Genomic DNA, 24,798 nt, shown 5'->3' with positions numbered 1-24,798 from the left:
AAGTTGGTAGCACTGTTTCCTTGATGGTCCTGGATTTAACTCCTGGCCAGGGGTGTTTCTGCATGTAGTTTGCATGTTCTCCCAGTGCATGCGTGGGTTCTCACCGGGTACTCTAGTTCCTCCCACAGTCCAAAGACATGCATGTTAGGTTAATTGGTCTCTCTAAATTGCCCTTAGGTGTGTGAATGAGTGTGTGCATGGTTGTTTGCGATGGACTTGCGACCTGTCCAGGGTGGACCCTGCCTCCCACCCATAGACTGCTGGAGATAGTCACCAGCTTCCCCGCGACCCACTATAGAAGAAGCGATATAGAAAATGATTGACTGACTGATAACATTTTTATAGTTTTCCCAGTAGTCATGATTAAAAACAACCCCATCCCAAACGCAACAATGCTTTGGCCTCTTTTGCTAAATGTAAATTGCTGTCTGCTGAAATCTGGAGCGCAGGTCCAGCAGGTGAGGACCGCAGGCTGAGTGGTTTTTGAAAACCTTTCTGTTGACCATCATATGTATTTGACAGTCAAATTTCTACCATAAATTATAAGCGATTTAGATCATTGTTTTAATTTGAAAATAAATATGGAAAACGCAAGTTTGACCCAGCATTGGACTCAGGTGCATTAGTTAAAAGACCGAACGTGCCTAAATAATTAAAGAAACCAGTTGTAATGAAAATGAGACAATCTGATGTTAAAAGCATAAATAATTATTTAATAATTTCATGGTTCTTGAATATAATCTAAATCATGAATTTATTTGATCTCTCAGTCTTACAACAAAAATAAATCCATAAATATACTTCCAGTGCTGGCGCATGTTCCCCCCTCTGCCAGTCCTCCAATGGCGTCCATCCTGTCATCAGCGGGCTCCAAACACAGCATCCCCAGGCCCTTTTTCTGATCTCTGGAGATTTTAATCATCTCTCCCTGTCCTCCACTTTCACAGTCCTGAAGTATTTGGGTCTTGATTTTCTTTTGGGTGTTTATTTTGACCATTTCTTTGCTGCTTTGCTCTTTAGATCTTGTTCTCTTAATGTAATGATGGTTTGAATGATGTGGTATATTGTGATGTGTAGTACTTTTTATAATAGGGCAACATGATTTTTGTTAAGACTAGTGACTGAAGGGGAATTGCCTGGGCGTGGGGTAATTCGACGCTACAGGTAGGCCTTTAGGGTTTTATATTTCAATTATTTTGCATTACATGTGATATTTTTTATACTGTATTTTGTCAAGTAGGGCCACACTTTTTTGATGACTGTGGATGGTTTTGCCATGATGGGGTTGGCTTATTCGATGCAACAGTTGTACAGTGTTTTTAATTTACTTTAGAGGATAATGTGATTAAATCATGTTTATTGTGAGCCTTTAGTAATTTGGTGTTTTTACAGTTTTAGCACAGTTACCTGCTGTCCTTTTAGAATTCAGTGTTTTGTTATTTGTAAGTCCATCCAGCTTTTGGGTTGTGTTTATTTTTCTGATATGTCAGGGTGGACTAACTATTCTTTACATTTTTGTTTGCATGTCTCGTCTTTTGTTTTCGGGTCACTTTCCTGGAAATAAATATCCTTTGTCACTGACATTCTTAAATATCTGAAACCCGATCCTCTTTGGAGTGTTACCTTTTGTGGTGTTGACAAAAGTACAGTGAGAGTGCTTCTATGGTTTACAGTGAACAGTTGTGGGTCTGTCCACCTGAAATGGTATTCTGAATTAAATGTTAATTGGATAACAGTGAATGAATAAAGTTTAATTAAAGTTTAATGGGATAGCCTCTTATCTATGTGGAAAATAAATATTGTTAATGGTCTTTATTTCCTCGTGGATAATTTGACCACACAACTTCATTGTTAATATATCCAAAGGTTTGCGTGGAAAACGGCGTGTTTTAGCTTTTTGTGTAAAGGAAGCAGAGCTGATAGCTGGTCTCATCAACATGTGTTCCGACCTTTTTGCCGAAGCTTCCCAAAGCTCTTCATCACTACTGACTTACACACAACCGCAGCTTTGGCAGGAATATCCAATCAGCTACTGGATTGCCTCTGAAACCCCGCCCCCTACCCGAGCGCGCACAGACACGCACACCTTCCCCCTCCTGTCTGCTCTGTAATCCTCCGGTCTTTGCTGGCATTATGGCGGAAATTAAAACGGGAATATTTGCGAAGAACGTGCAGAAACGGCTGAACCGCGCACAGGAGAAGGTAGGAGCCCTGAAGTTTGGCCGCAGGTTCGGGCGAATGTTCGGACGGATGCAAGATGGGAGACTGGAGGAGGATGTGCGTCTAGAGAGAGGCTGCAGGCCTCCGCAGCTTCTCCCTCAGCTGATCTGAGCCTGTCAGAATACATCCCACATTTTATTTTGTTACATTTTATTAATTATCCTTTAATTCGATACGGAGAACATGACGTCACCATGCCTCCGTTTAAATCAACTGATTAATAAATAATAAAAACAGCCAAATTGTAGGTCGCTGACGGAGAGCGTTTTGATTGGCGCATTACTGCTGTCAGTACATAAGCTTTCAGCTGCGGTGGAAAACGTGTTTTCACGTGATGGTGACGTCACTGCATTTCTGTCAAAGACTTCTGATTGTCAGAGCCTCTCGTTCTGATTGGCTCAACTCTGTGCAGGTACGAACTTTATTGATCTAGTGAAGAAGCGGTTCTGTCACTGCAGTAGAAAATAAAATACACACTGAAGCTGGTGGACCCTGTTCACCTTCAAAGTCCAGAGTTCAAGGTTCACCGGTAAGACCAACAGGAAGCGTTCTTTCAGAGATGGGGAGTTCTTCTCTGCGGGGGTCACCTCAGTGTGTTTGTGACTGTCCATGAAGAACAATTTGATCAGTGAGACATCCTGTTGAAGCTCCCAGAGCACATCAGCATCTGAGAAGATGGAGCTAATTTCTTCTTCTGTTCATCCATTGTTCATAGAATCAGAGTTGGTCCTCCAGTCATAACAATGGAACATCAGCAGAGTCAACAAAGTCCTTCAGCTTTACTGGTTTAATGCTTAAAAACATAAAATAACCAGTAATTAGAAAACCTATTGGGGTTAAAATGCTCAGAACAGCTACATGTTAACAGTCTTTGATAGTTGAGGAGTGGAAGAGCATCAGATTGTTTATGTGGGTAGTTAGTTAACAGATGGTTATTAGGTTGGTGGGTTAGTTACCTGACTGTTATATGGTTGATGCGTAAGACAGTGGCGACGTGGGACAAAGTGTGGTTGGGAGGCTGTTATATGATCCCAGAGCCGTTGTGTAGCTGAGAAGCTTTCTGACCACAATGCAGCTGCTGGTCTCCCGTGTCCAAGGCCTCAACCTGCCTCATCTATTTTTGTGATTGTATTGATAAGGATGTAGAAAACCCACTGAAATCATTTTCCCATAAGTCAGACGCTTTAATTTGTGGGAATTTTTAATATTGGTTGGCTTGATAAACGTAAAAGTAAAGCACTCAAAAAGATAGTTACCTAATTGACTTTAATCCAATTATTGAGGCCTCAACACAAATGACAAAACTACAAGGATGTAAATTGCTTTGTTTTTATTCAACAACTCTGAAAGAAATATAAAATCACAGAATTTTATAACTTGTAAGGTAGATATGATCCTATTCACTTGATACTGGCGGAGGTTGCTGAGGAACTCGTTCTTGAAGAGCTTCACGCAGACAAATAGGAATTTCCTCACTGTTGTGGGAACGTTTCCATGAAAAATAAAATTTCACCAGACAGTTTGAAGAGGTTCTGATTCTGAGGGACGGTGTAATGAATTGTTTGGGTTAATACCCCCAACAACTGTATATTTAGACAACTGCAGCTTCAGCATACTAGAGCTCGAAATACAAAATTGCAGCGAGAAATAAAAATGGCGGATACGCGAAGTTGGTCACCAGAAAGTCCATGACCTTTTTTGTTGTCCGATGAGCTAACCCCTCCCTCCTAAGACTATTTGGCTACTAGCTTTACTGGTCCTTCAGATCCCCGCTCCGTCCATTCCTGCGTTTCACTCTTTCCCGCCTAACAGCACCTCGGTAGATATGCGGTGTAACTCTAACTGTGTTGATGTCGGTTGTTCTGTTGACGGGAGTGGTCCTTCAGATCCCCGCTCCGTCCATTCCTGCGTTTCACTCTTTCCCGCCTAACAGCACCTCGGTAGATATGCGGTGTAACTCTAACTGTGTTGATGTCGGTTGTTCTGTTGACGGGAGTGGTCCTTCAGATCCCCGCTCCGTCCATTCCTGCGTTTCACTCTCTTCGTCCATCACTACATCTTAGTTGTCTTGAGTTGTCTGTCTCCAAAGCCTCTCGAGGATCCTTCGAGTAGGGATGGATTAAGACTATTTGGCTACTAGCTTTACTGTCTGGGTTTGGTCATTCTACCCTCAATAAAGCCCTATCCTCACCTGCACACTATGCAGTTACTGCGAGGGTTGTGACTGACGGCCTTATCAGTCACAGACAACCTTACTCTCTTTCAGGCTGTCGATCCGGGGTACTCAGGCAGAGACGTCCTTCTGCTGAGCATCCTTCTTCTGGGGCCCCTTTATCTCTTTCAGGGTCCCTGTTCGGGCGCCACCTTTCATTGTCCGATGAGCTAACCCCTCCCTCCTACTTCCCCATGTCTAAAGGGATTGCTCAATCCAGCTCTCCATCCAACGGGTCCGGACTTCCCTAAACCTGAAAGATCTTACTAAGTAGGTTTACTGAAAGTTCTGTTTAAGCTGGTGTCGGGAAATGACTCGCCTAGCCTCTGACAGCCTTCATACAAAAGTCTCGCCCTTTCTTCAACTGGAGGTCCGGGCAACCGAGTAGCCTCTCGCAGTCATCCACACCTTCAACAGTCACTTTTGTTCACGGCTGCTCATTCCCTAATTTACAACTGGCTCTTGGTATATGGGCTAGGTTAATTTTAGTAGCTCAGCACGAGCCCCAATGGCGCTGTTTTAACAAACTTGACTAAGGCAACCTATAAAAACCTCCTAAAATATCTTAGAACCAGGCAACAAGACTTTTTACCACCAATGAAAAACCAACAATGCGGTGAATCAAATAATTGAATGTCCACGATTTAACTAGAATTTTATATGCTTTCTTTAATTAGTAATGCTTTTGCAGGGGTCAGTAACAGCTTCAATTCAGCAACACAAAATAATTTCAATAATAGAAATGAATCAATCAACTCAACCTGTCTTTCCCTGATGCTGAAACTAGTGGGTTTGGAGAAGCTTTGAAGATGGAGGCTCATCCATGCACCTGATGGAGATGTTTCTTCTGGTAACAACGAGTGGTTTCTTGAAGGGAATACGACTTAATCTTCAGGTTTCTTCCTTTAAGTGGCAGGAACTGATGCTCCAGTCTTTGATGGTTAAACAGGATCTTTGTTGTTATATGTCTCTGAAGACAGTAGTTTCCAGAGGCTGAAGAGTTGAAGGAAACCCGGAGGTATAAATGAGGTTGATTCAGGACTTCCAGAAGCCTGAAACTTAGAGCAATCAGCTGTTCACTGATCAAGTTCACTTCTGTTGTCTGGATAAAAAGGCTTTAGATGAAATCAGATTCTTAATTTTGAGGCACAGTCCTTTCTGGGCTCACGGGTTGATCCTCTTTTTAATGCAGTCGATCAGTTGGTCTGTGTCTCTGTTCCTTTTCCATCCAAGCTTAATTTCTCCATCCGATCTTGTTCGCTGGTCTTCTGCGAGGAAACAACCCCGTTTCTGCTCTCATCATTGTTTTTATAGCGCTTGATGCCTTCACCGGTCAGGTCTTTATCAGGCTTCTTAGTTATTGCGCAACCTTTTCAGCTCAGCTTCTTGATTATTGCTCAATACTTTAGTCATGGTCATTATGACCCACTGTTTCTGCTTCTCAGCCTTGGAGATGCCAATAATATCCACGCTGGTCTGTAGTCGCATCCTCCGTTGCTGTCAGCATGCAGCTGGCTCTCGTCACTCCCAGTCATACTACAGTTTTTTCCCTAATCTGCTCAGTTTTAAACTTTACACAGTATTACACATTTCATTCTTCAGCTTTCAGCATTCACTTTAAAACACCGTTGCAAAACCATCACTTCATTCATTCTTTTTATTCATGCTTTACAAATGATTAATGTTTTATTTCTTTCATATATAGCTGATTGAAAATGTCAAACCTTAATGTTTTTCCTCTAATTCTCAGTTCTTAACCACATTTCAATCATACATCTTTTAACTTGTTAATCAAGGACTACTAATTTTATTCAATACATGTGAAAGAATATAAAATCATCATACATCATTTCTTTGGATAGACTTCAAATGATAAGACAGATAATATGTGGCTCCACACAGGCCTCTCCAGTCTCTCAGCTCCAGAATATGAGAACATGCTTGTTTCACTCCCCACTGCTTCAACTGTGTGTTTTAATAATTATTGCATGGATTACACATAAGGATATTTATTGTTACTTTTATGGAGTTAACTGTGAGCAGTTACTACTTTTTCTGCCAACTCCCATGGCAGGTTATGCGATCTCAGTCCATCTAGGCATATTGTTACCCTTCTGAGGCCGTGGTTGATGGCAGCATTCAGTCCTTCTTCCAGGGCTACCCACATTTTCTCTCTGTACTCTTTCAAGTCTTCTCCCTTTTTGTAAGCAGCAATGGGAGAGTGGATTACAGCATAATAAGGGTAATAGTTGGTCCTTGGCTGGGCTCAGCTTTTCTTTGGTCTTGCTCTTGTTCTGACTCGATGCCCTCTTCTTCACTCTCTGTTTCTTCAGTTAAATCATAAGTTGGTATCTCTGAGTCAGCTCTGTGGTGTTTTCTTTGATCTGGTCTGCCAGACTCACTACACTCCTCAAGCAAACTCTCTGTGTCGTCATCTTGGATGGCTCGGAGCTTTTCTTTGAACTGGCTCATCCTTTTGATCTCCTTTTCATACTCTTTTAACCTTGCCGTGGCTCTGGTGTTGGGGCTTGTGAGGTACCCGTTCAGTCCAGACTCACTTGCAACCATCTTTACGATTGGGTCATATTTTTCGGATGGACTGTACAGTGAGGTCAGTTTCCCCAGTCCCCATAGTTCAATGAACCCTGTCCACCACCGTAACCATCGACCAATTTCATCCTTCCTCTGGACTGCCTTGGGGCATGGTACCACGACAAGTCTATATCCATATTTTATCTCTGAACAATAAAATACGTCATCTCTTTGGAGGTGATCTGTTAGCTCACTCTCTAGTGCTTCTTTCGATTGCTCTTTGTTGAAACTGAAGAACATTTTCTTTACTGATGGAACCCATGTTGAACATCCATCCCCGCCTAACAGCACCTCGGTAGATATGCGGTGTAACTCTAACTGTGTTGATGTCGGTTGTTCTGTTGACGGGAGTGGTCCTTCAGATCCCCGCTCCGTCCATTCCTGCGTTTCACTCTCTTCGTCCATCACTATGTCTTAGTTGTCTTGAGTTGTCTGTCTCCAAAGCCTCTCGAGGATCCTTCGAGTAGGGATGGATTAAGACTATTTGGCTACTAGCTTTACTGTCTGGGTTTGGTCATTCTACCCTCAATAAAGCCCTATCCTCACCTGCACACTATGCAGTTACTGCGAGGGTTGTGACTGACGGCCTTATCAGTCACAGACAACCTTACTCTCTTTCAGGCTGTCGATCCGGGGTACTCAGGCAGAGACGTCCTTCTGCTGAGCATCCTTCTTCTGGGGCCCCTTTATCTCTTTCAGGGTCCCTGTTCGGGCGCCACCTTTCATTGTCCGATGAGCTAACCCCTCCCTCCTACTTCCCCATGTCTAAAGGGATTGCTCAATCCAGCTCTCCATCCAACGGGTCCGGACTTCCCTAAACCTGAAAGATCTTACTAAGTAGGTTTACTGAAAGTTCTGTTTAAGCTGGTGTCGGGAAATGACTCGCCTAGCCTCTGACAGCCTTCATACAAAAGTCTCGCCCTTTCTTCAACTGGAGGTCCGGGCAACCGAGTAGCCTCTCGCAGTCATCCACACCTTCAACAGTCACTTTTGTTCACGGCTGCTCATTCCCTAATTTACAACTGGTTCTTGGTATATGGGCTAGGTTAATTTTAGTAGCTTGGCACGAGCCCCAATGGCGCTGTTTTAACAAACTTGACTAAGGCAACCTATAAAAACCTCCTAAAATATCTTAGAACCAGGCAACAAGACTTTTTACCAACAATGAAAAACCAACAATGCGGTGAATCAAATAATTGAATGTCCACGATTTAACTAGAATTTTATCTGCTTTCTTTAATTAGTAATGCTTTTGCAGGGGTCAGTAACAGCTTAAATTCAGCAACACAAAATAATTTCAATAATAGAAATGAATCAATCAACTCAACCTGTCTTTCTCTGATGCTGAAACTAGTGGGTTTGGAGAAGCTTTGAAGACGGAGGCTCATCCATCCACCTGATGGAGATGTTTCTTCTGGTAACAACGAGTGGTTTCTTGAAGGAAATACGACTTAATCTTCAGTTTTCTTCCTTTAAGTGGCAGGAACTGATGCTCCAGTCTTTGATGGTTAAACAGGATCTTTGTTGTTATATGTCTCTGAAGACAGTAGTTTCCAGAGGCTGAAGAGTTGAAGGAAACCCGGAGGTATAAATGAGGTTGATTCAGGACTTCCAGAAGCCTGAAACTTAGAGCAATCAGCTGTTCACTGATCAAGTTCACTTCTGTTGTCTGGATAAAAAGGCTTTAGATGAAATCAGATTCTTAATTTTGAGGCACAGTCCTTTCTGGGCTCACGGGTTGATCCTCTTTTTAATGCAGTCGATCAGCTGGTCTGTGTCTCTGTTCCTTTTCCATCCAAGCTTAATTTCTCCATCCGATCTTGTTCGCTGGTCTTCTGCGAGGAAAACAACCCTCTTTCTGCTCTCATCATTGTTTTTATAGCGCTTGATGCCTTCACCGGTCAGGTCTTTATCAGGCTTCTTAGTTATTGCGCAACCTTTTCAGCTCAGCTTCTTGATTATTGCTCAATACTTTAGTCATGGTCATTATGACCCACTGTTTCTGCTTCTCAGCCTTGGAGATGCCAATAATATCCACGCTGGTCTGTAGTCGCATCCTCCGTTGCTGTCAGCATGCAGCTGGCTCTCGTCACTCCCAGTCATACTACAGTTTTTTCCCTAATCTGCTCAGTTTTAAACTTTACACAGTATTACACATTTCATTCTTCAGCTTTCAGCATTCACTTTAAAACACCGTTACAAAACCATCACTTCATTCTTTTTATTCATGCTTTACAAATGATTAATGTTATATTTCTCTCATATATAGCTGATTGTCAAACCTTAATGTTTTTCCTCTAATTCTCAGTTCTTAACCACATTTCAATCATACATCTTTTAACTTGTTAATCAAAGACTACTAATTTTATTCAATACATGTGAAAGAATATAAAATCATCATACACCATTTCTTTGGATATACTTGTTTATATTTTTACAAAAGATAAGACAGATAATATGTGGCTCCACACAGGCCTCTTCAGTCTCTCAGCTCCAGAATATGAGAACAAGCTTGTTTCACTCCTCACTGCTTCAACTGTGTGTTTTAATAATTATTGCATGGATTACACATAAGGATATTTATTGTAACTTTTATGGAGTTAACTGTGAACAGTTACTAAATGTTGCATGGATTACATGGAAATATCTCACTTTATTTTGACACCTTGTTTAGCTGTTCAGCAGCAAATACTGTGACGTAACGGTTCAAAAAAGTTATAGAGAACAGAGAAAACTGAACAGATTGACAAATACGACCCAAACAGAATATAAAGGTATCTCTGTAGGACCTGGAGAGACTAAATTCAATTTATCTACCCTCCTACAGACTCCAAGTACAGAACGACATCTATTTAAGGGCTAAAAAAGTTGATTTCCATGATATGTCCCTCTTAATAAATTAGGGCATTACAAGAGACAAATGAAATGGTCACATGTTCATCTCCAACGATTTAATGAAACAAATGTTTACAACAGCAGTTGGTGTAGCCCAGTAAAAAATCTCAATATGTTATCATGTTTCTTTGAGCAACAGTTACAGCTTGGCAATGACCTCTCATGTTGCTGACAATTCAACTTGTCTGCTGAAGCACCACAGTCCATTCTTCTAGAAGGGCTTCCTTCAGGTCATTGAGGGTTTATGACTACATAAGACTCAGTTGATCCCAGAGGTCTTCTATGGGATTCAGGTCTGAAGGAAGTGCAGGTCCCTGGCCTCCAGCAGCTGTAACCTGATGATGTGACCTCAATAAGCTGGGTGATGTGGGACCATAGTAAATAACTTATACTGTTGTGTAAACAGTAACATATTAACACATCAAGAATCAGAGACTAAGAAATATTTTTAAATGTTCTAGTCCTAAAACCAAACCTATAAACTCCCTCATTTATTATAAAACAATATTCAGGTTATTATCTGATTCTTTACTCAGGTTCTACAGAAACTGGGAAAAGCAGATGAGACCAAAGATGAGCAGTTTGAACAAGTGGTTATTAACTTCAAGAGACAAGAGGTGAGATGTTTCTTCTTCTGCTTTCTTTTCAAACACTGCTTCCTGAAAGAAGAATAGACAATGTAGTCATCGTGAATCTGTTTATTCATTCTTTAAGTTGCTAAATAAAACTGGATTAGCTAATGTGACTGCAGGAGGCCATGCTAATTTTCAAAGCTACCTGTATGAATTACCAGGTCTGCCTGACTCAGACCTATGCTCCAGAAAACCTCCTGAGCTTTATTTCAGTTTTCTGTAGTCCAAGTATTTATTCTAATCAGTTACTCTTGAGATCGTCATAATCTAAAGCTTGACTCTTCTGATAGGAAGTTCAATCTTATTTTACTCTTTTTTCTATCAGTCTGAAGGTGCTCGGCTGCAGAGGGAGATGAAGGCCTATATGTCTGCCATCAAAGGTGACAACTGATCAATTCAGTCTCATTCTATTCCAGTAGTCATTTGTGCTTAATGGATCTCAGGCTCTCTTCCTTGAAGCACTTGATGGAACTGTGTTTTTCTTATAGGCATGCAGCAGGCGTCCATCAACCTGACACAGTCTCTGCATGAAGTCTATGAACCGGACTGGCATGGCAAAGACGACATAGTGACTATTGGGAAGGTTGGTCTGGCAAATACTTCTGGTTGAGTGAACCTCAGCTGAGTGAATATCTGAGGAATACTGTAGTTCAATCGATGGACTATGTCTGTGATGTAACAGAAATATCATCTTTTTTATCATCTTTCTGTTTTTTGCTGAGTTGACAGCTCTATTGGCTTCTGCACACCTGTCCTCATCTGGCCTCTTTCTCCTTGCATCGTGTGTCCAGGTTCCAGGTTTTTAAAACCGAATACCAGGGGTCGCCCACCTTCTCCTAAACACAGACTTGACTTGCCCTTCCAGACTTTTTTGAGGGCCGGTGCGGGCTGGATGTGTATTGTGAGATAGTAGGGGGAGGTTGTCTATTGTCTGTCTAAGAAAGAGAGGGGGAATTGTATTTAACTGTCTTACAACCACAACAGCAGTCCATCCTCTGTGTGTTTTTCTGCTGCTCATTCAAGGACACAGGTCAAAGCACTTCGACGTTTAGAAGTTTTCAAATTAAAAGCTCTCACACGCTCTGCTTTTCAATACTGCAGATATTACTACATATTGATTGATCCGCGGTCCTGTACCAATACATACACGGCCCTGTATCGGTCTAGGACCCAGTGGTTGGAGACGCCCGGAGTAGACCATCATTAGATCCTGTCATTTTCAGGAATTTGGGTTTCTTTGGTTAATACAACTCCTGTTTGGTGCATGAGTTGGTTGAAACCGCAAGAGTCAGTGTGGTGAGCTGAGGTTCAGATGCCGAGGGGTGAAATAATAACCTGAGGTTTTGGCAGCGCTGGGGGTAGGGTCTTGGAAGAATATGTTGACCTAAAGTGATCTGTTTAGCTCAGGTTGAAACAATAGGGGGAGATAGTTCAACCTCAGGTTCAGCCAAAAAAAGTTGGGTTGTAAAGATTTCCGTAATTATGTTAAAATAAGACTAAACTTAATTGTGTGTTGTTTAAGTTGTAATTTTTGTTTCTTGATATTAGCTGTAAACATTGTTAGACTTTCTGTTTAATCTGTTTTTCAGTTTGGGGGTAGCCATCGTTAAGAGTTTATCCTGGACAGACCAGTTCTTGTTGTCTGGGTTAGACTTCATTCAGGGTCCACAGTGGTTCTTCTCATCAGGGTTTATCCTTTGTGCAGGCCACACCGTACAAAACCCGGTTCTTCTGGTCTTACGACTTTGTTGCACCCTAAAGACCTATGCAAACATTCAAATTAACTGATTTGTGTCAACAGATCTCAACTCTGTGTGTTATGCAGGACTGTGATGCATTGTGGGAAGACTTCCATAACAAACTGGTGGACTCAACTCTTCTGAACTTGGATGGGTACCTGCAGCAGTTCCCAGACCTAAAGGTAAGAACAGCTTGTGTACAAGATTGAAGGAAAAATATGGAGGAAAAGTGACACTTCATGGTTTCAGGTGCGTGTGGCCAAAAGAAGCCGCAAACTCATTGACTACGACAGTGCTCGTCATCAACTGGAATCTTTGCACGCTGCTGGGATGAAGAATGACAGAAAGGTTCTGAAGGTGAGCCTGAGCTGATGCAGTTAGAATGTGAGGTATATGAAGGTGCTTACTCTGTTTCATGAACCCCGCAGGCAGAAGATGAGCTTAAAAAGGCTCAGAAAGTGTTTGATGAGCTGAATGTCGGTCTGCAGGATGAGCTGCCAACTCTTTGGGATTGGTGAGTCACGCATACACATTCCTGTTGGAGCTGTAAATGGATCGGTTGTCAGGTTGAAGAAGCAGCTATTGGTTGGATCTGCCTCTTATAAAACCCCTTTCCTTTTGCAGCAACTCCCCATGTCCAGTATCGTTACAAAGCAGAGCAAGCAGAACAAGAATTATAATAAAAAATCATAATTTGAGAAAAAAAAATTAATTAACCAAAAATCATGAGGTACTCAGGATGGAGCTCATCCACCCCCGAAGCCTTGCCACCGTGTAGCTTTTGGACCACCTCGGTAACTTGCCCAATCCACTTTGCACCGGTCCATCATGGTTCCCCCTGCAGGTGGTGGGCCCACTGGGGGATAGCCTTGCGTCTCTCATTTGGGCTTGGTCCAGCCGGGTCCTGCGAGGAGTAACCCGGCCACCAGGCGGTCGCCAACGAGAATCGACCCCAGGCCTGGCTCCAGAGCGGGACCCCGTACCATGTGCTTTGTTGTAATAGTCCTCAAAAGTATTACCAATGTAGTGTTGGGAAGCACAAAATAATACTTAATAATGTACAGATGTAAACACTTCAATATTTTGACCTACAATGTCAAAAATTCTTACGTTATATTGAACAAAACATAATAGTCCTTTCCGGAAGGACCACCGCCAGGTACACCACACCTCTCGTAGAGAAGAGCAGAGGAGAGCCCTGGGGGAACCACTCAACAGCCGCATTGCAAAAGCCCCAGAGAGGTGCAGCAATGGGCCTGCAGCTAGCTATGCCGAAGCAGATCTAGCCAAGGACCCAAAGACCAACAGAGCCAGGGGCCCAAGCCCCACCAAGCAGCCACCAGGAGTGAGCTGGCACTCACCCAAGCACCCAACCCCAGACACAAAGAACCACCAACGCACTGGCGGGCAGAGACACCAGTCATTAGCAGGGAGTGTGATGGAAGGAAATAGGTCCCACATTTAATGGGGGGCATAAGATAATCCAGGACAGTGGTTAGTCTACCACCTCAAAAAGCCAACGAAGACACCTCCACACAGCGCGAGCCCCGCACACAGGGTCCCGCTGATGATGTACCCGCACCCCAAGGCCCTACATGAGTGTGGGAGTGAGATGGAGTGGGTAGGGGGAGATGTCCGGGCATGGTGAGGGAAGGACTAGGGGGCAAAATGCTCTCCCAGGGAGCCAGCTCCTGGCCAGTTTACCAGGATCCACCGGCACATCCAGCCCGGGGCTAATTGCAGCAGCACCACCGAGACCCAAGAACTGACTGGAACCAGGACCAACAACCCGGCACCCCGGGACCGCCCAAATCCTCAAAACCCTCATCCCCCGCCTTGACATGCAAGCCACCGACCGAGAAGCCACACAAATGCACCCTCACCAGCCTCTCAAAAATAAAGCCCCTCCACTAAAGTGCACCCCTGCAACAAGAAGGCCCACAACATCTACACCCAAGAACACATACCCAACACACATTCATTTATTCCTGCAGTGATTAGGTTTTTGAAAAATATAGTGTGATTTTATAGAGTCCCAAGATTATAGGTAATCCTCTCTGTGGAAACAAGCTTGAAGCTGGGTTGACTAATAGTTGTGGAGAGTTTCTCCGCCCACTGAGCTGGGGAACGGGACTAATAAAACTGCCGATCAAGGGACCCAGTCCAGTTTGCTGAGAAGTGTCCCAAGACCCAAGGCTAAGAGTAAGGTGTGTCATCAGTTAATCTTCAGCATCTTTTTGGACACCAGAACTTGACGGATCATTGACTTTATGGAAAGTTTTGAAAAGAAATGAAGAATTCATCAGCAGAAAGCCTTTTATACCCCAATGGGTTTTCATGAAGTTTGTGCTCGAAATTACATGCCCAAATCTAATTGAGTTTTTCTCAGCAATTACAAACTCTTTTTAAATAATCCTGGTAATGAATTAAAGGCTAATACTTAGGAGATTCAATCAGAAGTGTAAATATCACAGTAGCTGCTATTGCTTCAGATAATGAGGTGGAACACAAAAGAAATGGTTTATTTTTCCTTTGCCAGATGTTTTTCTGAGATTGTTTTTCTGCATTGTACAGTATATAAACCTTTAAGAAATATGATGAATAAGGCTACAAACTTATGAAAACCCAAAACTTGTGGACATTTGATACGCTGCTGATTCTGCAGGTTTTCCACCTCCAAAGCTTGTAAAAGTCTTTCATTTTTATCAAAACTGCTCTTCAACTGTGAGCGACGGAATCTAGAACATAAATCCAGAAAATCACATTGAGTGATTTTTAAGTAGTTAATGAGCATTTTATTTCATGACATCAGTATTTGATCCCCTACCAACCAGTAAGAATCCCAGCTCTCTCAGGCCTGTTGGTTCTTCTTTAAGAAGTCCTCCTGGTCTCCACTCATTACCTGCATTAACTCCACCTGTTTGAACTCGTTACCTGGATAAAAGACACCTGTCCACACAATCAGTCAAACAATCTCCAACCTCTCCACCATGACCAAGTCCAGAGACCTGTGTGAGGACATCAGGGGTAAAATAGTAGACCTGCACCAGGCTGGGATGGACTACAGGAAAATAGCCAAGCAGTTTGGTGAGAAGACAACAACTGTTGGAGCAATTAGAAGAAAATGGAAGAAGTTCAAGATGAAGGTCAATCTTGAACTGCCAAGAGGCCCATGATCACTCTGGATGAACTGCAGAGATCTACAGCTGAGGTGGGAGAGTCTGTCCATAGGACAACAATCAGTCGTACACTGCACAAATCTGGCCTTTATGGAAGAGTGGCAAGAAGAAAGCCATTTCTCAAAGATATCCATAAAAAGTCTCGTTTAAAGTTTGCCACAAGCCACCTGGGAGAAACACCAAACATGTGGAAGAAGGTGCTCTGGTCAGATGAAACCAAAGTCCAACTGTTTGGCCACAATGCAAAACGATATGTTTGGTGTAAAAGCAACACAGCTCATCACCCTGAACACATTATCCCCACTGTCAAACATGGTGGTGGCAGCATCATGGTTTGGGCCTGCTTTTCATCAGCAGGGACAGAGAAGATGGTCAAAATTGATGTGAAGATGGATGGGTCCAAATACAGAACCATTCTGGAAGAAAACCTGTTGGAGTCTGCAAGAGACCTGAGACTGACGGAGATTTATCTTCCAACAAGACAATGATCCAAAACATAAAGCCAAATCTACAATGGAATGGTTCACAAATAAACGTATCCAGGTGTTGGAATGGCCTAGTCAAAGTCCAGAGCTGAATCCAATGGAGAATCTGTGGAAAGAGCTGAAGACTGCTGTTCATGAACGCTCACCATCCAACCTCACTGAGCTCCAGCTGTTTTAAAAGGAAGAATGAGCAAGAATTTCAGTCTCTCGATGTGAAAACTGATAGAAACAAACCTCAAGAGACTTGCAGCTGTAATTACAGCAAAGGGTGGTGCTACAAAGTATTAACGCAAGGGGGGCGAATAATATTGCACGCCGCACTTTTCAGTTTTTTATTTGTTAAAAAAGTTTGACACATCCAATAAATTTCATTCCACTTCACGATTGTGTCCCACTTGTTGTTGATTCTTCACAAAAATTAGAATTTTATATCTTTATGTTTGAAGCCTGAAATGTGACAAGAGGTTGAAAAGTTAAAGGGGACCGAGTACTTTCGCAAGGCACTGTACATCTAGTGAAACACAGGACTCAGCTCATTGGCACAAGATTTAACAGACCAGCCACATATGTTATCAGGTCCGTGGCTTTTGTTCACTTTTAAACTGAAAATACTTTTTAACATCCTGGAGGTTGATATTAAAGTGCTCTGTGTCTTTAAGGTTATGAATAAGTTTCTGAATTTCCTTGCTAAAGTTGCAGGTATCAAAACGACAGTAAAATGAATTAAAAGCATTTGCCAGATCAGAATCTAAATTAAAACCAAATTAAATGACACGGTGCAGCTATGTGGCTTCTGAAGGCCCACAATAGTCTTCATACTAGTCCATGCTGAACCAAGTTTGTTTGTGGCCATTTTATTCTCCAATTTAGCTTTGTACTTTTGTTTTGCTTTTAAAAGTTCAAGTTGTAATTATTTTGTTGCTAAATGCTGGTTGGGAACGGTTGCTTGTTTAAAAGCAATTAATTTCTTGTGTTAACAGGATTTGACTGATTTAGTAACCCACGGTCTGTCATTTGGATATATTTTCAATTCAATTTAGTTTATTTATATAGCACCAATTCACAACACATGTCATCTCAAGGTTCTTCACAAAGTCAGGTTCATACATTCCAATTAATCCAAACCATTGAACAGTGCAGTCAGATTCAGTTATTTATTCAAATTGGATAAAAAGTTTTTCTGTCTAAGGAAACCCAGCAGATTGCATCCAGTCAGTGACTTGCAGCATTCACTCCTCCTGGATGAGCATGTAGAGACAGTGGACAGTCACTGGTGTTGACTTTGCAGCAATCCCTCATACTGAGCATGCATGTAGCGACAGTGGAGAGGAAAAACTCCCTTTTAACAGGAAGAAACCTCCAGCAGAACCAGAACCAGGCTCAGTGTGAGCGGCCATCTGCCACGACCGACTGGAGGTTAGAGAGAACAGAGCAGAGACACAAAGAGAACAAAGAAGCACTGATCCAGGAGTACTTTCTATGGGAAGGAAAAGTAAATGTTAATGGATGTAGCTCCTTTAGTCGTTTCATCTAGAAAGAAAGAACAGATAAACTCTGAGCCAGTTTTCAAGGTTAGAGTCTGAAAGAGAGAACATAGAGTTAGTTACAGTAGAAGCTCAGTCAGTAGCCATGTCTAGGAGAGAGAAAGGGTTAAACACTGAAAGACAGGGCCATGTGGATCATCTGTAGAAGGTGAGCATTAAGTTGTTGCCAGCAGAAGCTCGGACGATTCCCCTCTCCAGAAAGGTGTCACAGGTAGACACAGAGTCAGGCCAGGTGTAGCTTCTAGGAAGAGAAAAGAGAGAACAAAGTTAAAAACTGAAATAACAGCAAATAATGCAGAATTGAAGAGTAGTGTGAGAATGTAGCGAAGAGAGTGAAAGTGGTCATTATGTCCTCCAGCAGCCTAAGCCTATAGCAGCATAACTACAGAGATAGCTCAGGATAAACTAAGCCACTCTAACTATAAGCTTTATCAAAAAGGAAAGTTTTAAGCCTAGCCTTAAAAGTAGACAGGGTGTCTGCCTCACGGACTAAAACTGGGAGCTGGTTCCACAGGAGAGGAGCCTGATAACTAAAGGATCTGCCTCCCATTCTACTTCTAGAGACTCTAGGAACCACCAGTAAACCTGCAGTCTGAGAACAAAGTGCTCTGTTAGGAACATATGGACCAATCAGATCTCTGATGTATGATGGAGCTAGATCATTAAGGGCTTTATATGTGAGGAGGAGAATTTTAAATTCTATTCTGGATTTAACAGGGAGCCAATGAAGGGAAGCTAAAATAGGAGAAATATGATCTCTCTTTTTAATTTTCATCAGAACTCTTGCTGCAGCATTTTGAATCAGCTGAAGGCTTTTAACTGCATTTTAACCACCTTGCATAGAATAATCACGTCTCTCCAAAATGTCATGTAAGACTATGTGACCTCCAACCAATGAATGCATTTTCCTTCTCTCTAGCCGTGTAGGTTTCTACATCAGCACCTTTAGGTGTGTGACAAATCTGGAGGCAAAGTTTCACCGAGAGATCTCACTGGTGAGTTCATTTGTTCCTCCTAACCCTCTAGAGAGATGTTCAGAGAGCTGTAGTGATCGGTTTTCTCCTTCTAGGTGTGCAGGGAGCTGTATGAAGTCATGACCAAATTAGGAGAACAACACTCAGACAAAATCTTCACCATCCAAGGAGCTCCAAGGTAATTCCAATAATTTTGTAATTCTTCAGCATGTGACCAAATTGTTCACATAATTGCTCAAACATAGAAAGATGTTAAGGTGTAAACAGAAGCAACTCTGTGTTTACATGTCTCCTAATTGGACTTAGAAAACATTTCGTGGCCCTGGTTTAATTCAGATCTGCATACTTGTTAGAAAATTGGTGAAAAAATGGCGCTCTACACACCTAGAGGATCCCTACTTAATCTGGAAAAATAGCCGACTGTTGTATAAAAAGACACTTCGCCAAGCTAGAACAACTCATTTCTCATCATCTATTTGGAACAAGATGGCGCAGACGATGACCTCCTCGGAGCTTCGCTCTCTCTTTGTTTTTGTATTTTGTGTGTTTTTATGTTTTTCGAGCCACAGTCCTGTGGTCTCATTCAGTAGAGAGGAACTTCTCAACATCAGAGAGTCCTCTCTTGGGATTTTTTCACCATCTTTCATCGATCCGAGGTTGACTGAGCTTCTGGCAAGCAGAGCCGCGCCACTCTATGGGATTCTGCGCGGACTGAGACGTCGGAGGGGGAAAGCGTGCTGGTAAAGGTCCGCCAAAGAGGATTTCGCTCTTTGGCGGACCAAATGTCCGCTCTCTAAACAACAAGATGGACGAGCTGCTTCTTCTCACCGGTAAAAACACGGACCTCCACGGATCAGCGGTTCTCTGCTTCACCGAGACATGGCTGAGTGAAAACATCCCGGACCGAGCACTGCTGATGCCGGACTTCCAGCTGCTCAGAGCGGATCGCAGCGTGGAGCTATCGGGGAAGAAGCGAGGAGGCTGAATCTGCTTTTATATAAATGAAGGTTGGTGCAGAGACGTAAAAGTGCTGGAAAAACATCTAGTCCTGATCAAAGCAGATGCTACAGGCCTGCTTTGAATGCACAGACTGGACTGTTTTTGAAACTTCAGCCACTGACTTAAACCAACTAACTGATGTGGTGACATCATACATCAGTTTCTGTGAGGACATGTGTGTGCAGACCAAGACCTTCTGCACCTTTGGGAACAACTAGCCATGGTTTACTCCACACCTCAGGAATCTGCACAGGGAAAAGGAAGAAGCTCACAGCAGTGGAGATTGGACGCGGTACAGGCAGGCCAGGAACAGACTAACAAAGGAGATCAAAGCAGCTAAGAGAAGCTACAGTGAGAAGCTGAAGAACATCCTTTCTACTGGTGACACTTCAGCTGTATGGACTGGTCTGAGAAACCTGACTGCCTATAGGAGCCCCTCCACCCATCCTGAACAGAGTCGTCTCCTGGCCAACCGTCTGAATGGCTTCTACTGCAGACATGACAAGAAGCCGTTCACACCTCAAATCATCTCCTCTACATCCCATTCAGGGACAAATTCCTCCCATAAAGCAACCAACCCTCCACCATCAGATCCTCTACCTGCACTAAAGATCTCAGAGGAAGATGTAAACAGGCTCTTTCAGCGCATGAAAACAAACAAAGCTGGAGGACCTGATAACGTCTCCCCATCATGTCTGAAAACCTGTGCAAATCAACTCGCTCCGATCTTCACAAGGATCTTCAACAAGTCACTGGAGAAATGTGAGGTCCCCTCCTGCCTCAAACGATCCACCATCATCCCAGTTCCCAAGAAACCCACCATCCTAGGATTAAATGACTACAGGCCTGTAGTCCTGACGTCTGTGATCATGAAATCCTTTGAGCTTCTGGTGTTGAAGCACCTGAAAGACATCACAGGCCCCCTGCTGGACCCCCTGCAGTTTGCTTACCGAGCAAACAGGTCAGCAGATGATGCCGTTAACTTAGGTCTACACTTCATCCTGCAACACCTCGACCACCCAGGGACGTACGCCAGGATCCTGTTTGTAGACTTCAGCTCGGCCTTCAACACCATCATACCAGACATCCTCCACCAGAAGCTCGCCCAGCTCAACGTCCCAGCCTCCACCTGTCAGTGGATCAACAACTTCCTGACGGACCGACAGCAGCAGGTGAGACTGGGGAGCATTTTCTCCCGATCCAGATCAATAAGTACTGGTGCCCCCCAGGGGTGTGTTCTATCCCCACTCCTCTTCTCTCTGTACACAAATGACTGCACCTCATCGGACTCGTCCGTGAAACTCCTGAAGTTTGCAGATGACACCACTGTCATAGGACTGATCCAGGACGGTGATGAGTCTGCATACAGACAGCAGGTGGATCAGCTGGTACACTGGTGCGGTCAGAACTACCTTGAACTCAACCCACTCAAGACTGTGGAAATGGTGGTGGACTTTCAGAGAACACCACCCCCATACACCCCCCTCACCATCCTCAACAACACTGTATCGGCCGTGGACCACTTCAGGTTCTTAGGAACCACCATCTCTGAGGACCTGAGATGGTCTTCACACATAGACACTGTTCAGAAGAAGGTCCAGCAGAGACTGTACTTCCTGAGGCAACTCAAGAAGTTCAACCTTCCACAGGAGCTGCTGGCCATCTTCTACACTGCCATCATTCAGTCTGTCCTGTCTTCATCCATCTCAGTGTGGTTTGGATCATCCACCAAACAGGACAGGTCCAGACTGCAACGAATAATCAGGACTGCAGAGAGAATAATCAGAGCTGACCTTCCCTCCATCCAGGACTTATACAGGTCAAGGGTCAAGAAAAGAGCTGCTAAAATCTCTGCAGACCCCACACACCCTGCACATAAACTGTTCAGAGTTTTACCTTCAGGTGGCGCTACAGAGCACTGTTTACTAAAACCAACCACAGAGACAGTTTCTTCCCCCAGGCTGTTTCTCTGATGAACATTTAATAGAGAACAAAACAACAGCATACAGATGTTGCAAATGCACCTTTTATTATATATGTGTATATTGTAAATATGTATATTCTGTAATGCAAAAATAAAACCAAAGAACAAAGTGTACCGGAGTCAAATTCCTTGTTTGTATGTACGAACTTGGCAATAAAGCTGATTCTGATCATTAGAGAACAAGAATAATCCTAGGTTTCTCTTTAGTACAGTTGTTAAACTTACACAGAGTCATAGCTCTGTTGAGCCATTCATTCCCTTAGCTCTCAGCAGTCATGACTTTATGGGATTCTTCTTAAATTAAATTGAATCTTTTAAAAACTATTTTATTTTCTGTTTTATCTGCTCTGTCTTTTCAAGTTAATTGCGGTAGATTCACTTTCCTTTCTGTTGTTGCTCCATGCATGCTCATTATAAGGGAATGCTGCAATTTAGTGACTCAGTGCTTTTTACTGGGTTCCCTTAGATAGAAGACTTTTTACCACATTGAATAAAAAAGTGAAATGCACTGAATTATTTGATAACTAAAACTGAATTGAAAATGAATTTAATTCTGTCTGTTTAATTAAATTGAGCATATAATTCTGTATATACATTTGATCTGTTTGTTTTGTAATGTTCCTTCTGTTGTGAAGCGGTGGTATTTAATGCACACCTGTTCATACAATTTTGAAAATCACATGTTCAAATAGGCAGTTCTCTGTTGAATCTCTTCTTTCTTAGCAACAAAACCTTACCTGTTCAGATTAACCTTTATTCTTAGTGACTGTCTGGGTTAAAGTCTTGAGTTTAATCCTGGACCAGCTGGATGTTCATTTGGTAAATGCAGTGTTGATGCTATTCTTTGAGCTCGTTTCATTGAACAATTGGCATTTTCAAAACTTGGTTCTAAAGAAATACTTCACATATATTCAACAGTTTTTATTGTATAAAGGAAACACAAATGTAATAGAAAGACTTGCTATTGAATGTGAGTTCAGCCAATCAGAACCTCCCTTTATTCCTTTTTCTTAGTGACTCTGGACCACTTCGCCTTGCCAGAACCCCGTCACCACCGGACGATGAGACTCCGCCAGAGAGTCCAGATGCCAGCTCCAATCACATGCTCCGCCCAGTTTCACCTGGGCCGCCTCGACCAAAATCCCCAATTCAGGTAATGTCAGCCCAGGTGAGCACAGCTGGATCCAAGCTGACACAAAGAAACATCCATAATAACAATGTATCTAACATAAAGTAGGCACTTGGATAAACTGTCATCCCTCACGAGCAGAACATTGTTTTTAGAATTTGTATCTGTGTCATTTATTTATTGTTTTTGCATTATTAAAAATTGGATGATTTAAAATTATTTTTCTCAAGGAATCTTCTGCTTCCTGTCCTGATGTCACATCATTGGCCGCTGTTGATTGGCTCGTGTGACCTAAACTAAAAGCACAAATTGTTAAAAGATATAAATGTTTTTCATTTTTTCATGTTTTTTTTTGTTTTAGATGATGAATGAATGAATGATCTTTTTGGTAGCACTGTTGCCTTGCAGCAAGAAGGTCCTGGGTTTGACTACCGGCCGGGGGTCTTTTCTGCATGGAGTTTGCATGTTCTCCCTGTGCATGCGTGGGTTCTCACCGGGTACTCCGTCTTTCTCCCACAGTCTAAAAACATGACTGTTAGGTTAATTGGTTTCTCTAAATTTCCCAAAGGTGTGAATGAGTGTGTGCATGGATGTTTGTCCTGTATGTCTCTGTGTTGCCCTGCGATGGACTGGAGTCCTGTCCAGGGTGAACCCCGCCTCCTGCCCATACACTGCTGGAGATAGGCACCAGCTCCCCCGTGAACCACTATGGAATAAGTGGTATAGAAGATGAATAATGAATGATCTCTTAATAATATAAAATATAAATACATGAATAAATAGACGAGTAAAAGTAAAATAAATGTTATTGTACTTCTTTCTGATGTGTCCTTTAGTCAGTAAATATTTTTCAGTTAATTTCTAATTGATTTTCTATTGTCATTAATTGCATTTATCTTGACCTATTATCAGTCATAACTCCACCAATACTTGCCCGATTTCAACATTAAGATATCATTGTTTTATGACTGGAAGGGTTCTGCATGTTAAATCAGGAAACACTGGCACTTTAAGTATTTACAAAAAATATCTAAGTGCGTACATAAAGTGAAGCGATAACCGCTGACAAAAAAACCTAATCTCACTTAATCGAGGATGTTCGGCGTTTCTTTCTAGAAAAAAGTTCAGTAAAATTATACCAAATCATTTTAGGGCGTTGAACTGGCGGTAAAGGAGCTGGAGCCAGAGCTGCTGTGAGGTTTTGTATGACGACTTAGATATAGGTGGACCTATCTCCACACACAGTTTGGGACCTGGAACCCTGACCCTCTGCTGAGCACCTTGTGTTGGAGTTCAGTAAGTTTAAGAGGTCGCCTCTTTGCAGCTCCAGTTGCAAAAGGAAAGCTTTTGACTGTTTTCCGTGCTTATTTGGGAAATAGTTAAGAGTTAAAATTAAGATTACCTGGCCTTCTTGGAGTTTCTGGATGGTGCTTTGGAAACAACTTTCATCTGGGAATTCAGTTGTGCTCCAGGAGGGACTTCAGTGCCTGTGACATTGTGTCTTGGACACTCGGGTGAAGGGCAGAGCTGTTAGCTGATCACAGGGGGAGGCTGCCAGACAGACTTGGGAAATTGAACTAGTAGGAAATCCTATTATGAGAGACTCTGGCTCATACCTCCAGAATAATTTTTAAAAATATTCACAGGGAAGCTGTGGGCATGGAATCTGAATGGGTCACGTTGCGGGTGACTACTTCAGACCCAGAATCAGGATACAGATGAAAGGAGCATTTGTTTGAAGAGGCACTAATGAGTCCGTTCCTCTAAGTTTGAATTCAGGGTTCTCATCTGAATGCAATAGAGTGCCCCCTCTGGATCAGGGTCAATCTTTGACTCAAGCAGAGGAGTTCGGGTATGTTGGTGTCTTGGTCAACAATCATGTTAGCATGGATGAGGACATGGGTAGACAGTTTGGGGCCTAATCTGCCACTGCAGGTGTTGCTTTAGTCTGTTACGGGAAAGAAAGTGCTGAGCCAGAAATTAAAGCCCCCAATTTACCTGTCTGTCTGCATACATCTCTCACTATGGTCATGAGAGACAGATCAAGACTAAAAGAACTATATTCTGGATGTAATTGCCAATAATGAACTTCCTCTGTAGCGTGGTCAGATTAAGGGTTTGAAATAAGATGATGGGCTTACCTTCTGGAGGATTCAGCTAAGGTAGTTCATCTGATGAAGATGATCCTGGACACCCAGCAGAAGGTTTACTGGG

General features: G+C 42.7%; 1 protein-coding gene across 1 annotated transcript in view; it reads left to right on the top strand.

Annotated features, from left to right (window-relative positions):
* Positions 1 to 2,046: 2,046 nt before the first annotated feature.
* Positions 2,047 to 24,798, top strand: part of amph (amphiphysin) — a 50,615-nt gene continuing 27,863 nt past the window's right edge. Inside the window, exons 1-10 of the mRNA XM_047367573.1 lie at positions 2,047 to 2,202; positions 10,456 to 10,536; positions 10,877 to 10,931; positions 11,040 to 11,134; positions 12,377 to 12,472; positions 12,540 to 12,647; positions 12,719 to 12,804; positions 18,418 to 18,493; positions 18,568 to 18,650; positions 22,470 to 22,608. Coding sequence (XP_047223529.1) covers positions 2,134 to 2,202; positions 10,456 to 10,536; positions 10,877 to 10,931; positions 11,040 to 11,134; positions 12,377 to 12,472; positions 12,540 to 12,647; positions 12,719 to 12,804; positions 18,418 to 18,493; positions 18,568 to 18,650; positions 22,470 to 22,608 — 888 coding nt within the window. The 5' untranslated portion in view covers positions 2,047 to 2,133. The remainder of the gene's footprint in view (positions 2,203 to 10,455; positions 10,537 to 10,876; positions 10,932 to 11,039; positions 11,135 to 12,376; positions 12,473 to 12,539; positions 12,648 to 12,718; positions 12,805 to 18,417; positions 18,494 to 18,567; positions 18,651 to 22,469; positions 22,609 to 24,798) is intronic.

Source organism: Girardinichthys multiradiatus, chromosome 6 (genome assembly GCF_021462225.1).
Source record: "Girardinichthys multiradiatus isolate DD_20200921_A chromosome 6, DD_fGirMul_XY1, whole genome shotgun sequence".
Lineage (NCBI taxonomy): Eukaryota > Metazoa > Chordata > Actinopteri > Cyprinodontiformes > Goodeidae > Girardinichthys > Girardinichthys multiradiatus.
The sequence above is the reverse complement of the archived record's forward strand: the minus strand, read 5'-3'. Positions and strand labels throughout refer to the sequence as shown.